At 41.6% G+C, this 14,663-nt stretch overlaps 1 protein-coding gene across 1 annotated transcript in view; it reads right to left on the reverse strand.

The window, feature by feature from the left end:
* Positions 1 to 392: 392 nt before the first annotated feature.
* The window catches only part of wnk1b (WNK lysine deficient protein kinase 1b), a 98,245-nt gene continuing 83,974 nt past the window's right edge, over positions 393 to 14,663 (reverse strand). The window contains exons 27-36 of the mRNA XM_085375867.1: positions 14,382 to 14,496; positions 14,227 to 14,300; positions 13,789 to 14,076; positions 13,421 to 13,671; positions 13,128 to 13,203; positions 12,921 to 13,038; positions 12,189 to 12,386; positions 6,729 to 6,901; positions 6,286 to 6,342; positions 393 to 5,717 (exon numbers count right to left, since the gene is read on the reverse strand). Of these exons, the coding sequence (XP_085231993.1) occupies positions 5,292 to 5,717; positions 6,286 to 6,342; positions 6,729 to 6,901; positions 12,189 to 12,386; positions 12,921 to 13,038; positions 13,128 to 13,203; positions 13,421 to 13,671; positions 13,789 to 14,076; positions 14,227 to 14,300; positions 14,382 to 14,496 (1,776 nt within the window). The 3' untranslated portion in view covers positions 393 to 5,291. The remainder of the gene's footprint in view (positions 5,718 to 6,285; positions 6,343 to 6,728; positions 6,902 to 12,188; positions 12,387 to 12,920; positions 13,039 to 13,127; positions 13,204 to 13,420; positions 13,672 to 13,788; positions 14,077 to 14,226; positions 14,301 to 14,381; positions 14,497 to 14,663) is intronic.

Raw genomic sequence — 14,663 nt, forward strand, 5'->3', positions numbered from 1 at the left:
TGGTTGGTTATAACATCTTTATAACATGGTTGGTTATAACATGGTTATAACATGATTTGTTATACATGAGAGGTAGCAGCATCACCAGAAATGCTCTCAGCGGAAGGTTAAGAATACATTCTTATTGAATGTATAATTATAATGGAGTGATTCATCCAGACTTAAAAGGTTTGAGTCGGCAGAGAAAAACTATTTAAGCCATAACAACCCAAATAATACACAAAACCCCCACTCAGATTCATTTAAACAACTTTTATTTATTAAGTTTTTACAAATAAAGTAACAAATTTATTGTATTGTAGCGCAAAGCGCAAAGTTTTGTTTTTAATAAGAAGCTTGAACACTCTATACTTAGTGCAAAACATACCATTAAAGGCTGTCGATGACTCCTTACATGTATTTATTTATTTTTTGTTATTCTCTTTCATTCTTTCATATTTGTTTACTTAAAATCCGACCATGTTTGAACAACGTCAACCACGATACAGAAAAAGGAAAGCAATGAATTAAATTAGGAGCTGGTAGAGACAGTAAAACGGCACAGTGAGAATTCAAAAAAACAAAATGTGAGAGTGGAGAGAGACAAGAAACAAAATCGACATATTTTCAGCAACGCTCACAGAAACTGTTGCTGTTTTCAACACATCATTTCACAGGAGCAAGCTACATAAAACAGCGAGGAGTTGCATGTATCTGTGACTGTGGCTTTGTGTGTGTGTGTGTGCGCTGAAAGGCAGAATCTCTTTTATTGTTGTTTTTCTCTCTCTTTTGTTTGTTTTTTACATGTGGGCACTTCTACAGTGAAAAGCGTAAAGGGTAAGCGAGTCCTGAAGAGGCGAAAACTGGAAAACACATCAACAGGAAACTGATTCTAATGCAAGCGAGTTCAAACTATTGCTACACCGTGCACGCCTCTCCTGAAACACACAATCCTACTTTTCCACTTTAACTCGAGGAAACTTCACAATAAGAGTGCCTGTGCTGGAAAACTTTCGAGCCTTTCACAGTAAAATTCCTCCACGACAACTCCAAAACTTCACAATAACTGCACCCACTTCCAGCAGGGGCATAGCCGTCAAAACCTACTGTAATCTCAGTTTGATATTGATATTATTAAAGTGACAGTTTTAATACTGCATGCAAGGGCATTGCAGCGCAGCAGGTATTCCTTTTATTGTAATCATTGCGTAACAGAGAGACAGTAAAATATGACCAAACCTCAAATCTGCAGCTGCAAAGTGCAGATCCAGGATGATACCTGGCAAATTAAACAGCTCCAGTGAATTAAAGCAGGTAACTACGCCACTTTTTTTCCTCCACTGACAAAAACAAAAAATCAAATGGCACTGAGTTTGTGGCATCATTAAAGGTCTGACAGAATGCTTATATTGAGAACTCAGAAGCAAAGTGGCTCAATGACTATTCACAGCTTCAACCAAACTTGCCAAGTAGTAAAAAATGTCGCGTTATTTTTCTCGAGGAATATAACGAAAAAAGATCTATGCTCTTTTGCACAAACTTTACAAAGTAACTTACACACAATCTGGAAAAAAGCAATGGAAAGATGCAAAGCTTTGAAGTTTGTACCAAATGTTTAATTTGTGTTACAGGTTAAAAAAACAAAACAAAAAAACAGTAGAGGGTGCCAGAGGCCTTGCACGTACTCCCTTAAATCCATCAATCATCATGACTGCCATCATCTCTGTCATACCTTCACTCAAAAACTCGTTAAAGCTGACTTTTATTTGTTGGTTTTTCAATTTCTGTAAAGACAGCTGACAACTGTGCTGCCTCGTTAATATTTTTGCAGAATTTTTATGGGTCCTGACAAAGTACTGCCTTGTTTTTCTTTATTCCTTTCTTTCTTCCAGCTAGTTACTTCCAACTAGTTTAAAATGTATCAGAAAAAGATGATGTCACAGAGTATCTATATGCACCAAACACTTTTTTGGCTACATTTTTTTAAAGTTGCATTTTCAAGTGTTAGGTTGCTGCTTATTTAGATATACCGAACCTTCTTTAGACTCGGTTTGACTAATGCATCTAATGCATGACCGGATCACAAGATTACAGCTGTTGTTTACCGTGTCTGAAAGTGTCCAGCTGACTGCTTGGCTACTTCCTGTATATGTGACTTTTGCTAGATAGTTAAAGGCTAGCAAACAAACACAGATAATTCATTTGTGACTTGCAAAGGAGGCAGAACAATAGGAAAAAGGACCTATACTGTACATCTTGCACTAGTGACATGCTTTCCTCTGAAGTCCTTGAGGGGGATGCATCAGGGCACAACGATATTTACACTTCAAAAGAAGTGGCCTGATGCACTGCAGACTACCTCAGCCTATCACAGTGTGCCTTGGTGGTCCTTTTTATATTTAGTGCCACATCCACATGTGATCTGATCCCTCCAGATACATTTTAACGCCAAGTATAAACAGATTTCAGACATACCTAAACAGGGCCATTAGCCTGCGCTTCTCACAATATTTCAGTAAACCCAAATTATTCTGACAGTAGAGCGCGACATCATGGCCTATATCACGTTCCTGGTTAGCTCTGATGGTCTCAGAGTTTCAAATCCTGACAGAAAGCTAAAACGAGTCTTTAATATCAGCTGATCTCACGTTAAAAAGAACACTATGTCACTGTACCACGGCATGCTCTCCCCGCAAGTATGCTGCACTCGGGTCAAAGTACAGAGTGGTCCAAGCTTCGAATACAATCTTCAATAAACTCCCTCCTTAAAACTGAAGAAAAAAAAAATATATACAGCAATAGAAACAACACTGATAACAAACGGTTGCCTTTCTCCGTCTCTGGACGTCAATCTCAACCTTCGTTCAAACGGCAGCAGAGCATTTCACTCCAAATTTCCCCATTTTGCAAAAAATACACTCAGGAGGAATCATCACAAGCCGGCCTAAACGTGCGTGCACATATACACTGCAGGCCTCATCCGCTAAACTTCACAGCAACAACCTTATATCCTCCACAAATTCTGTCCAATGTGCTCACTTTAACCTCCAATGGAGAAGCAACAGGAAGGAAGGAAGCAAGGCACTAGTTTAATACCTCCAGCCATCACTAGAGGCTCTAGAGGGGTCAGGGGGAGCGAAGACAAGCAAAAATAAAAGACAGGGTTTTTTTTTTTCAAGTACATTAAAAATGGACACCATTGGTTTTTATACATTCACATTCATCTAACAAAACCAGGGGAGAAAGGGAAGAGGAGGGCTATTTAAAGTGTCTGATAGACAAGTACTGTATTAAGAAAAAAAATAGCTAGCTTTACTTTATTATCTAAATATCGACTATCCTGGCGTTCACGCCGGTTTGTCTTTATACTCAGGTCAGTTTCGGCTTTCAATTCACCCAGTTTATAGAGATGACCTGAAAAAACGGATTGATTAGTTGTTGGTAAGGCATTGGTTTGGAAGTGTGTCCTCAGTAAACTGACAGAAGGACGCTTATTGGAAAAAAAGAGAAAGAGAGAGAGGGGTTACCGATCTCCAAAAATTCGTTTGTGGAAAGCTGTGAATTGAAAGCGAAAGGACCCCGAAAAACTATTCTAAATATGCTTTTTTTTGTTTTTAAATTCACCCTAAAACTAATGTTGTCCAACAACATTTGCTAATAACAAACAACAATAATCACAGTGTCTCCACATCATACAGCGATGTGCACATATAACAGGTCCATTGACAGAACACGGTTTTGTTTTTTGTTTCTTTTTAAATAGAACAATCATTAACAACAATAATTATGACAATAATGTACATTGCATTTCAACCCAGATATTGAAAACGACCTAATTATGACACTAAGAACTGAGGCACGGCCCATGAGTCTGACAGCTGCTACACCTCCAACTATGCGTGAGTGTATTTACATGAGTCTGTGAATGACTGTATGCGGCTTTGTGTATTTATATGAATGTCATAAGAGTTGCGTGGGTGTGTGAATGTGTATGCGTCAGATTGCTAGCTGGGGTGGCGGTAGGTGGGTGGGGCAGGGGGCAACAAGGGAACCAACCCGACGACACACACAAAAAAAATGGAATCATCATAGCAGACATTCGAAAAAACAGACACGAACTATACATGGATATTATCTTGATAACAAGGTCACTTTTACACACTGAGTTCTCTTGTGTTCGGGCTTTTTTTGTCCTCTTCTAAAAGGTTTCTGCTGTTATTGCTTCAAATTGCAACAGGGAGGTGAAGAGAGAGGGACGAAAGAAGTCGTGAAGCATCTGTTCTGCCCGTTTGGGACCCCATCGACATGAAGTGAGCTGAAACAGGAAGCTGATGGAGGGCTTTCCCACTTCCATCTCTCTCTACCTGCTTGAATACTTTGCCACACTGAGCGGTGGGGAGGGGGAGAAGAAGACGGCGGAGATGCTGGGCTACATCTAGTCTCGATATGTATTTGATTTAATCTTGACTCGCTTTGTGCTTTTAAAGGTTAGGAAGGCTCTCCAACTTCCAAACGACTTCCTGAAACATTCGATTAGAGTTATGCGGACTCGTCTTCTGCTCTCACCTCACCCTTCTATCTGCTGCCATTTGCATCTCCTCCTGTAATCCTTTGATTTAAGGATGCTAACTGCTGTCAGAAACACTGACGATTTTGATTCCTAACGCTAAGCAACAATATCGGTTAATGTGAGGACTAGCAATGCTCACCCCCAATGGAAGAAATGCATATTTGCAAGTTTTTTTGTTGGGATTTCTAGCAGAGACTGATAAACATGGATAGCAGAGGCCTTAAAATCAGTACCAGCAGGAATTGATGAGAAGGTACTCCACGGACACAAAGGCTCAAGTTGGATTTTGTAAAAGCTGGCTACCACATTCTTCCTCCTCCTGAGCCTGATGTAATGTCGTCTGTCTAGTAAGCACGGCTCACTAACCCATATTATGTAAAGATATGTTAACTCATGTCAGAGCGTGAAATCCAACAAGTGTAAACCAGCCATTAGAGCAAACATGCAGACAGTTATTGACAGCAAGCCCACACACCCTGTCAGAACCTCTTTGGCCTTTTATCATTGTACTCTGAGTCTTTTTCTTTTGCTACAAGCCCACAGCAGAAAGGCTGCACTGCTTTTCTCTGAAGTGCAGCCTGAAGTGGCTTCTCATGCACACGCATGCCTACCCCCGTCTCAACCCCCCTCTCCCAACAAAAGAAATAAAATCAATCACACTTTCTAGTCAATCCAGCGATGAACACTCCACTTCACACCAGTCCTCTCAGGCCGTGATTTAAACCGGCCCCGACTCTGAGCCCTACGTGGTCCTCAAGTTGGGTCCTCCCGGGTTACTGACTGATTTCTGCAGGGTATTGGTCACATGGAAAGCTTGGAGTGGCCCCTGGCCTGGAATCTGGCCCTGTGGCGTGGGGTAGGGGCCCAGGGGTTGGGAGGTACTGACCAGCAGAGGCTGTGTTGGTGCTTGGTGTGGGGTGGACAGGCTGTGAGCCGGACCAGACCATTGTGCACTATAGGCAGCAGTTGGGGTGTAGTGGATGAACTGGGGAAGCTGGGGTTGGGGTGGAGTGGAGGAGGCAGGAGGGTGGCATAAAGAGCCCTTTCGGGCAGCCAGAGAGGTAGCGGTGCTGGAGTTTGTTGGGATGTGGGCTGAACCACCTATGCTGCTGGGACACAGCTGGCTGGGAGCGGAGTACTTCCTGCCCAGACTGGCTGACTGGATAACCTGCAGGGGAGGAGAAACGTCACTCAAAATTCAAAATTAAGCATTTTTCTCTTAAATAATTTGATTCTAGTTCCCTGTGCTAGGTAAAGATGTCTTTCAAGGAGTTAAAATTAAAGAGTTATTATTAACCAAGCCTGCTTAAAATGTAAGTTAAAAAAAAACAACCCAAAAATACAGCCATGCGACATTTATCTTAGCTAAACAAACTGTGTTATTCTCTGCACCACCAACACAGCAGATTTGCTTCATGTCAGGTGGAATTTAATAATTAAATAACCAAAACATTTTTTTGGGAATTTGCATGTCTGAAAAGTAAAAAGTATCAATTTGAAAAATCAATATCACATTGTAATATAATAACATGTAAATTTTACTGTGTTTTAAATGGCACATGATGCAAAATAATGCATTTTAATTAAACACCAAAAGATCAGTTGTTAAGGGAATACAATAGCACATCATCCAGAAATCTGGATGTAGTAAAGCAGGCAGGGATCAAACAGCTTTTTGTGTTTTTTCTAAGAGTTTAGTGCAGAAATGATGCGATGTGGTGTTTTTTAATATTAACCTCATAGCTGTGTCCCTGCACCGGAGCCTGCTGCAGCTGTTTGGCACTCCTCTTACCCTGAAACAGTTCAATGTTTAATTTACTGTACAAACATAATGATGTAATATATAATTAATCACAAAAAACTGCTTCCATGTCCACTGATAACAGAAAAAATATTTGTCATGTTCATGACCTTTCTCTTAAGATTAACACTGCAAGGCACAAAGTTATGGCTAACACTTTTTGTATACATCCAAAAGGCCTTGGATCAGGTTTCTTCAACAGATCAAACACATTTGCATTTCTAAAAAGGAGGTTTCAGAGTTTAAGCTCTTTCCTCTCTGTCTTCATATCTAGTGAACTAACTATGGGACCTGCTGAGTCACTGATAAAATATATTTTTCTTTGATATGAAAACTCTTGCTATGTTTTAAAATATACATTCAAAAACAGCACTAAACCTGTGAGAGGTTCATGGCATCTCTGGCCCAGTTGTCCACCAGTTTATGAAGGTCATCGGTGAAGGTTCCTTTCCTCTGGTGTGGGGCTGGCATGTTGGGGGCCAGACACTGAGAACCCCCCTGGCTTTGACCCAAACCACCTGAACCGCTCACTGCATTGGTGCTATTCGTCCCTGAGAGTCAAGATAGACACAAGGGAGGAGGGAAAAGAGCAAATAGTGTGAGATAATGTTTAAAAGGTGAGGCAAAGCTGATGTTATCTGGATGATTGTGATTGGCGGCAGGCGGCTCTGTCTTAACCACAAAGGGCAGACAGAGGTTGGTCAGGTCAGGAGGTTTAGGGCAGCTGAGCATGTCGACATGGTCACAGAACTGCATTGTTTAGTTTTAATGATGGAGATCATGATGATAAACAGGAATAAGAGACAACTTATGATAGCAGAGGAAGGGCACTTTGGCAGTTAGGATAAATGCTGAACCCTTTATAGTATATATATCTTATTTATAACAAGGAATCAGATCACACTGGACAGCCTGTAGAGCATTCAAAATGCCCCTGCAGTGCACCTCTTAACTCTGAATACATTTCCCAGACACTAGATGGTGCTCAAGCTCTGTATCAGGAAGTATTATGTGTTTTTTTTCCCACCCACTACCAAACTTAATGCAGACTAAACTCCAAAAAAAAAGCACACACTGCAGGCTGGCTTTTTGGCATCTGTGTGTTCCCCATACCGTGCTCAATGATGGGTAATGACAGGGCTGGTCTATCAGTCCAATAGGAAACCACCAAACACTGGCTAGTGAAATAAGCTCTTTGCTACAAGACGCTGCACACTCTGCTGCTTCAAACAACAGTTTCAAGTCCCTTAATTCTGGATCCCTTATACTGCAGACAAGTCTTTGAGAATACAGGTTTATCTTTTGTAAATATGCAATTTTTATAAATAATTTAGGTCTGTGGAAGAGAAGATAAAGATTCATTTATAAATGCTACGAGGAAAACCATAAAGATATGAAAAGCATATACACATACTGCAGATAGATCATGTTTTCTTATGTTTTAAACATCCCCATAACTGCACATTACCCTTATAATCACACGAAGCTGATGCACTTCCTTTGCATACAAGATCATCCCAAAGCCATGCCAGCAGAATGAGCATGGGCGTTAAATATTGACATGATTTGTTCATATCAGATATTAAATGAGAACAGGCAGAATATGCAAGGATTGTCAAGGATTATACAGTTGGTCTGACAAAAATAAATAAATCAATAAATAGAAATAAACTGTCATGTCATGCTAAACAAAATGGAGGAAAATAAGAATGAGGAGACGCTGAGTCATGAACGACTGCAGCAGCATGGGATTCTGGTCTATGTAGTCCAAGCCAAAAGCCATGGTGAAGGCTGAGAGGAACGGGAGGGGCAGCTTGTATGTGTTAGTGTTTGGCACATTATATGCGTGTGTGAGAGAGAGGGAGAGCTTGCAGGTGCATGCGCTGTCAGTTTAGATCTGTTAAGGCTACACACTTCAGTTATTTCAGCCCTCAAACTGGACTTTCCCTGAAACGCCATCATCGAAACTGCAAAGCTCGTCTTAGCTGAAATAACTGAAGTTAACGGATCTCAAATCTGGCAGAGGGTCGGAGCTGTAACCGACAGGGCGTCAGAAGGCGGGAGGAAGCGTGGGAGAGCAAGTGCAAGGATGGAGGAGTTGGTATGGATGGAGGGAGGGAGGAAAGACCAAAAAGAGAGATAGTTACTACAGAGCTGGTTGCAGGGGCAGACTTTTTTCACCATCTTCCCTGTGCGGCCGGAAGACAACAATTGGAGGGATCGGGAGAGAGTCAGAGTTAAGCCCCGCCCACAACACACAACAACCAAACACAATGCACATTGTGACAGGTATAAGCATAATAATGTGACCTTGAAACAAACAAGACTTTGGTGTTGAGCTGCCCAGGAACATCTTAAAAACCTGTCACACAATGTAACATGTCCCCAGAAACACAAAGCAAATAGTGGAGGAGACTTTGCCCCTGATTATTATTATTATTATTATTATTTAATGTACAACCACACAAATGAGTAAAGCATTTTCTGACAATGGTAAGATACACAGACAATTTTCTGCAGATATGCAGACCTCAGTCGACAGTTACTTTTAGCCCAGAGGTGAACATATTATTTAACCAAAGCTATTGACATTGCTTTACTTTCAATTTAATAACAATATCAAATTTCAGATTTGCCTTTGCACACAGCCACATGTGCCATAAATGTGTACTGTGGCTTTAAGATGCTTATGGGCAAACCAAAACCTGGTTTCACATGTGATTCTGATACTCTCTGCAGCTCACAGGGCCTTACCACACCTGGGTCAAATATTGTAATCGACTTTGATTTTCAGACTTTCTATAAACAGGGTGGGATTTGTGCAAAAAAGGATTCTGGTTTTAAATTAATGTGCAAAATTCTCAGCATCACGTTTGTGCTTTCAGTCACAATCCAATCAATCCTAATGATACAAGCAAGACTCAAATCTATCTGTGCATCAACGTCACTATTTAATATGAAATAAGCTAAAAAATTACTGTCAGTCTAAAGAATTGTTAGGCTGAATAAATATTCTGCTGCAGTACAATCCTACGTCTCAAACTTAGACAACAGCCTGCTTTAATGACTGACTTAGAGCGGCTCTTTTTACACAGGAGTGCACCTACTACTTTCTGTCAGCCTATCATAGCAGCTGCACCACCGCATGTGAGTAACGTCTGCAGGATGTCTCAGACAGCGGCCCCATGCATAGCTGCAGTTCAACGAGATGAACGAATATGCGGTGCTTTTTGGCTCAATGAAAAGCCCGCCCCATGCAGTGAAATTTCTACTTAAAAAGACTGCAAGCACTGAAAGTGAAATCAGCTCCCCATTAGACTGAAGTTTGTGCTGTAGACTGTTTCAAAGTGCAGCGATAAAAATGAGAGGGATGCATAAAATCACACCCTGATTATAAGCAAGAATTTGAATCCAATTCTAGACTTTTTAAAACTATGTTAAGGAACAAGAATAACTCGAGTCCACTAAGACCCAGGTATGCCTCTCTCCACTCCTGCTGATGCAGCGACATGGGGACGGCTGAGCGGGCGGTGAGGACACCGAGTGAGGAAAGGAAAGAAGGAAGGGAGAGACAGGGTTTGAGCTGCAGAGGGTTCAGAAGCATTCAGAAACGTCCCTTAAGCACAAAACATTTGAGCATTACAGATTAAGGTTTAATAGAAACACTTTATTAAGAGTAAAATAGAAATCAAGCTTTGAAGTGTGCTTAATTGATGTAAAAACAAACTGCTTATTTAAAAAAATTAAAAACGCATGAAAGAAAAGCTAAAATAATCAACATGTCCGTCCTTCGCTATTTGGAAATAAGGGTTAGAAATGGAAGCAGTCAGGATTTGAAATTAATACCAGCAGACAAACAAAACGGCCTCATCTGTCTCTAATTTATTAGAACCGAAGATGAAATCGATCAGAGGGAGAATGTTTGTAATGATTATTGTTAGGATAGAAGCTTATTTGAGCTTGAATAACGTCACAAAGAACGTTAGTTACAGGTCTAAGTATAAATGTACAGGATTCTCCAGCTGCTTGTAAAATCCATGTTTAGCTGCTGTATTCACTAGCTTTCCCTTTAAAGCCCTTTAAAGCCCGAATCACAAAATAATCGCCAGAAAATTCAAGCTTTGTGAAAATGAAGTGTTTAGTGAACTTTGTGAGGGAATTAAACGATGTATAAATGATGAGTTTTAATTTGTATCATATTTGCTACATCATCCTTCAAAGTTAATCGTGCAGTTTATTTCTACATCATCACACTGATGATCTAGAAGACTCAAAAACTGACAAAAACTTGTAAACATGTATCAAATATGATACAGTTGACTTTAAAGGGTCAATTCAAATGAAGCCGTCATCCTTAAGTTTTTCCTCCTAAATTCTCGGAAAAACTAACCAACTGCTATCATGCAGCAAACTTTATCGCAACAGCATAGATATGTTTGGTCAATCGGCTCTTCTGCTGTATTTGCGACGGAGCAGCGGCAGTAGAAGCTAGAAGTAGCTCTAAAATTGATTTCTGCGGTATTAATCTGCAACATATTGTCATCAATCAAGCAGGACTGATAAGGGCTTTGACCAGGAGCCGTCTAATGAAACTTAGTTCCCTGCTAATGCTGTCAATTTCTGATTCATTGGATTTTTAGATTTTTATGACCCAGAGCCACAGTACCGGATTTTTGATTAGAGACATGGGCTTGTTTAAAAATGAAAAAAGCCTCAGTGTCACTAACTCAGTGTCTCTTTTGATCATTTCAGGGCCTTCACACTGCATCTTCAGACAGTGAGAAACTTTCTGTCATTTTCAGTCATTTTGACCTTATTATAGTAAAACGATTCTTATTTACTATAGCCAAAAGGGCGCAAGGAAGTTAAAAAAATAACATTTTTGGCAAGGAAGACAAAGAAAGAAACAAGATTACAAATGAAGAAATAGTATGTAAAGATGACTGCCGCAAGATCTGGGTGTGAAGAACTATCACTGTCTGAACATTTTGCGTCCTGCAGTAAGATCTTATATTGTTTACTTTTTTTATGCACCTACAACCTTTTTTAAGGTAAAAACGTTGTTTCTGCTTGTCTGTTTAACTAAAATACTCAGGTTTCAACTTCTGAAACCACAAAGTTTGATGTTCATGTCTACTCAACTGACTTTGCGTGTTTTTTTTTTTGTAAATTTAACAGATTTCTGCAGAGCACTGATGATATCAGAAGGAGCGGGTCTTCCTCCACCAAAGAAGAAAACCCACAGGAGAGGATGACTGTGACTCGACGGATATATGGGGGGAAAAAATTAAACAAAAGTAAGTAAAGATAAAAGAGAAGAGCAAAGAAATAGAGCGTTACACACAAAGAGCCAAGCAGGGCGTACTCAGAAAGCGCGTCCTCCTGCCGCCAGGCTTGAAGGCCAAACGCTCCGAACCCCAGCTGAACTTTACACAGCCTGAAGAGAGGGAGGAGGGAAAGAAGGGGAAGAGAGAGGAGATGAGGAAAGTACGGAGAAGAGAGAGGTGAAGGGGAGGAGAAATGAGAAGAAAGGAGAGCGATAAAACCGAAGAGAGAAAATTGAGAAAAGACACGATAAGAAGAAGGAAGAGAAGGAAAAGATGAAAAGAGACACAGTTGAAGAATACACAGAAAGGACACTGAGTTAGCCCTCACAGTTTTTTTTCTCTCAACAAAGAACAACAGAAAGAGATGGGAGATCTTGTTGTGAGTGAGTGAAGACAAACCAACAGCATGCATTTGTCTTAATCTGCATGCGAAGCATCCAATAAGCTGTTTGTGTGAACTTTTAATGCTGCGGAGATGCAACGAGGCCCGGGACTCTCAGCGGATGCATACCTGGGGTGGGAGCACACAGGCTGGGCACAGAGAGCGCCGCCTCGCTGGTGTAGGCTGAACACAGGTTGTCACTGGAGGGAGAGGGTTTGAGGGGCTGGAGCAGAGTGCTGCTGTTCGAATCGGCTAATCCTCCTGGGGCTAGCAGAGCCAGCTGGCCGGGGTACATAGTCGGGACGCTCTGGGCGGATAGAGTGCTGCCTGAAGATAGCAGAAGGCATGGGCAAGAGGAAGGAGCAGGCCAGGACCAATCGCAGAAAGTAGAGAGACACGCACAAACACACAAACACAAAGGTAATGGATAGTTAAAGAGACCCATTTACCCAGACATTTACAGAGACACGTCCCCACACACAACCACACAGAGAAAAACAGACGGAGAAAGCAGTCAGAAATGTTCAAGCTCCGAGCCTGATCCCACGTGCAGGTGTACACAAGCAGATAAACACATACATACATGTGCACATGGATGCATAAACACAGAGAGGATGCAATGTTAGCGAAAGGTTTTTGAACCGTCCTGGCTGTAGTGGGCTTAGGGTTCAAGATTAAGGTCGTTCAGGGTCAGTTCAACCAAATTAGAAGAACACCTTTTCATGCTCTGGTAGTGTCAGTATTTTCAAGTTTGTCTATTTTGTTAATAGAAACTAACTATTTTCACATGTGTGTGGGAAGGAAATCGTTTTTTGAATGAACTGAGCCTTTACATGTGTTCATCTTTTCACCAAAGCCTACCTGGCTGTAATGGACTCTTGCTGCTGGTTCTGGACGATTTCGATGACTTGCTTTTGGTGGGCCGTCTCCTCCTGCCAGTCAAGGTCAAAACAGGAGGGATCGCTGAAGGCGGAGGAACCTACAACGCCAAAAGGAAGAATTCTCACATTCCGTTTTTTTGTGATGCTGCCTTAATTGCAGTTTTTTTGTTTTTTACTCGCTGGTTACCTTTCCCAGCCTGGTGAACAGACGGTCTATTTCCTCCTTCTGGCGGGATTGAAGTTCCTGAATCTCACGCATGTGCCTGGTGGGTGAAAAGTAAAATAAGATATATAGAAGTAACAAGAACGGAATCATTCTTGGAAGGAAAAGGAGGAGAAGAAAAGCGCACGAGAAGGAGAGAAAAATCAAGTTTTTCAAAGCCATTAACCTTACTAAAGAAGCAAAGGTGGACAATAAAACAAAGAATGGACGTGTGAATCTATTTTCCACTTTAAGAAAATGAGAAAGGGATAACTCACTTCTCTCTGAGGCGAGTGACTTCCCGTTTGAAGTCCTCATCCTCAAATTCCGAGTCATTGTCACTGCTGATGTAGGAGTTATTGAAGGAGTTGTTTAGACTCGGCAGAGAGGCTTTATGGGTAGAATCTGGGGTCAAAACTTGGCCAGGATCGCTGGGTCCATTAGCAGCTTTGGCAGCAGGTGGAGGACTCTCCTCCTCAGCACGACTGACTGAGAATCTACCAACGCGGGCCTCGGGTTTAGGAGAAACCTAAAAAATTGAAAATATGAACAAAACAACAAGAGGAGGGGAGAGAATTAAAACTGGGAAAAAGGACAAAAGACGAAAAGGAAAGGAGGCGGCAGAGAAAATAAAGTGAACGATTACCTGAAAGCGTCCTATGGTGGTGGTGGGCGGTTTGGGGGAGGGGCAAGGGGATGTTAGAGGGGAGGGGTGGTGGGATCCAACGGGAGTCTTGTGAGGGGGCCCGTCCACCACGTCTCCTGTTTTTCCTGCTCCTTCCGCTTTCAGAGGCAACGAGGAGTTTTTGTGCAATGTGTTCTCTGGGCTCGAGAGAGTAGAGGATGATGAAGAAGATGAAGTGGAGGAGGTGGTGGAGGAAGACTCGGTGCAGGCCGGTCGCTGGACAGCGGGCTCTTCGATAGCCCGTGAGACCTAAGCATCGAAGAGAAACGTGGAAGAAGGCTATGAGACAAAGAAACACTTGGATCCTACTTATCAATTGGGATCCAGCGTATATTCATTATGCTAGCCTTACATGCAGACGGTATTCATGTGCGGTGTCTCGTGTTGAAGATCTTTTACCTTAAATCGTCCTAATTGAGTTTGAGGGGGATGAACAGGAGAGGACAAAGTTTCTTCCTCCACTGGAAAAGGAACTGAGGAACATATGATGGATACTTTAGAAATCACACAGATACAAAAATATAACATTAGGATTTGGGTATAATCGAACATACCTGGTTGTCCAACTGAAGCCACACTAATGTGGGAGGCCTGACCGCCCACAGAAACAGTCTCTGGACTCAACGCTCTCCTTAACTGGGCATCCAAGTCCTCCAGAGGCTGCTGAGACTGAAGAGGTGGGCAGATAAACTGTTAGACCATGCAAGAACAAAAACTGTGCAAAAAGAGGCAGGCTTGGCCACGCAGGTTTTACTAATAGCTGTTGATTAGCAACATAAGCACAGATCAGCCAACTGAATCAAACATTTCAGTTGATTTTAAGATTTTATGGATTA

This window comes from Diplotaxodon limnothrissa, linkage group LG17 (genome assembly GCF_057381915.1).
Source record: "Diplotaxodon limnothrissa isolate DT_005_m linkage group LG17, D_limnothrissa_male_GT1.1, whole genome shotgun sequence".
Classification (NCBI taxonomy): domain Eukaryota; kingdom Metazoa; phylum Chordata; class Actinopteri; order Cichliformes; family Cichlidae; genus Diplotaxodon; species Diplotaxodon limnothrissa.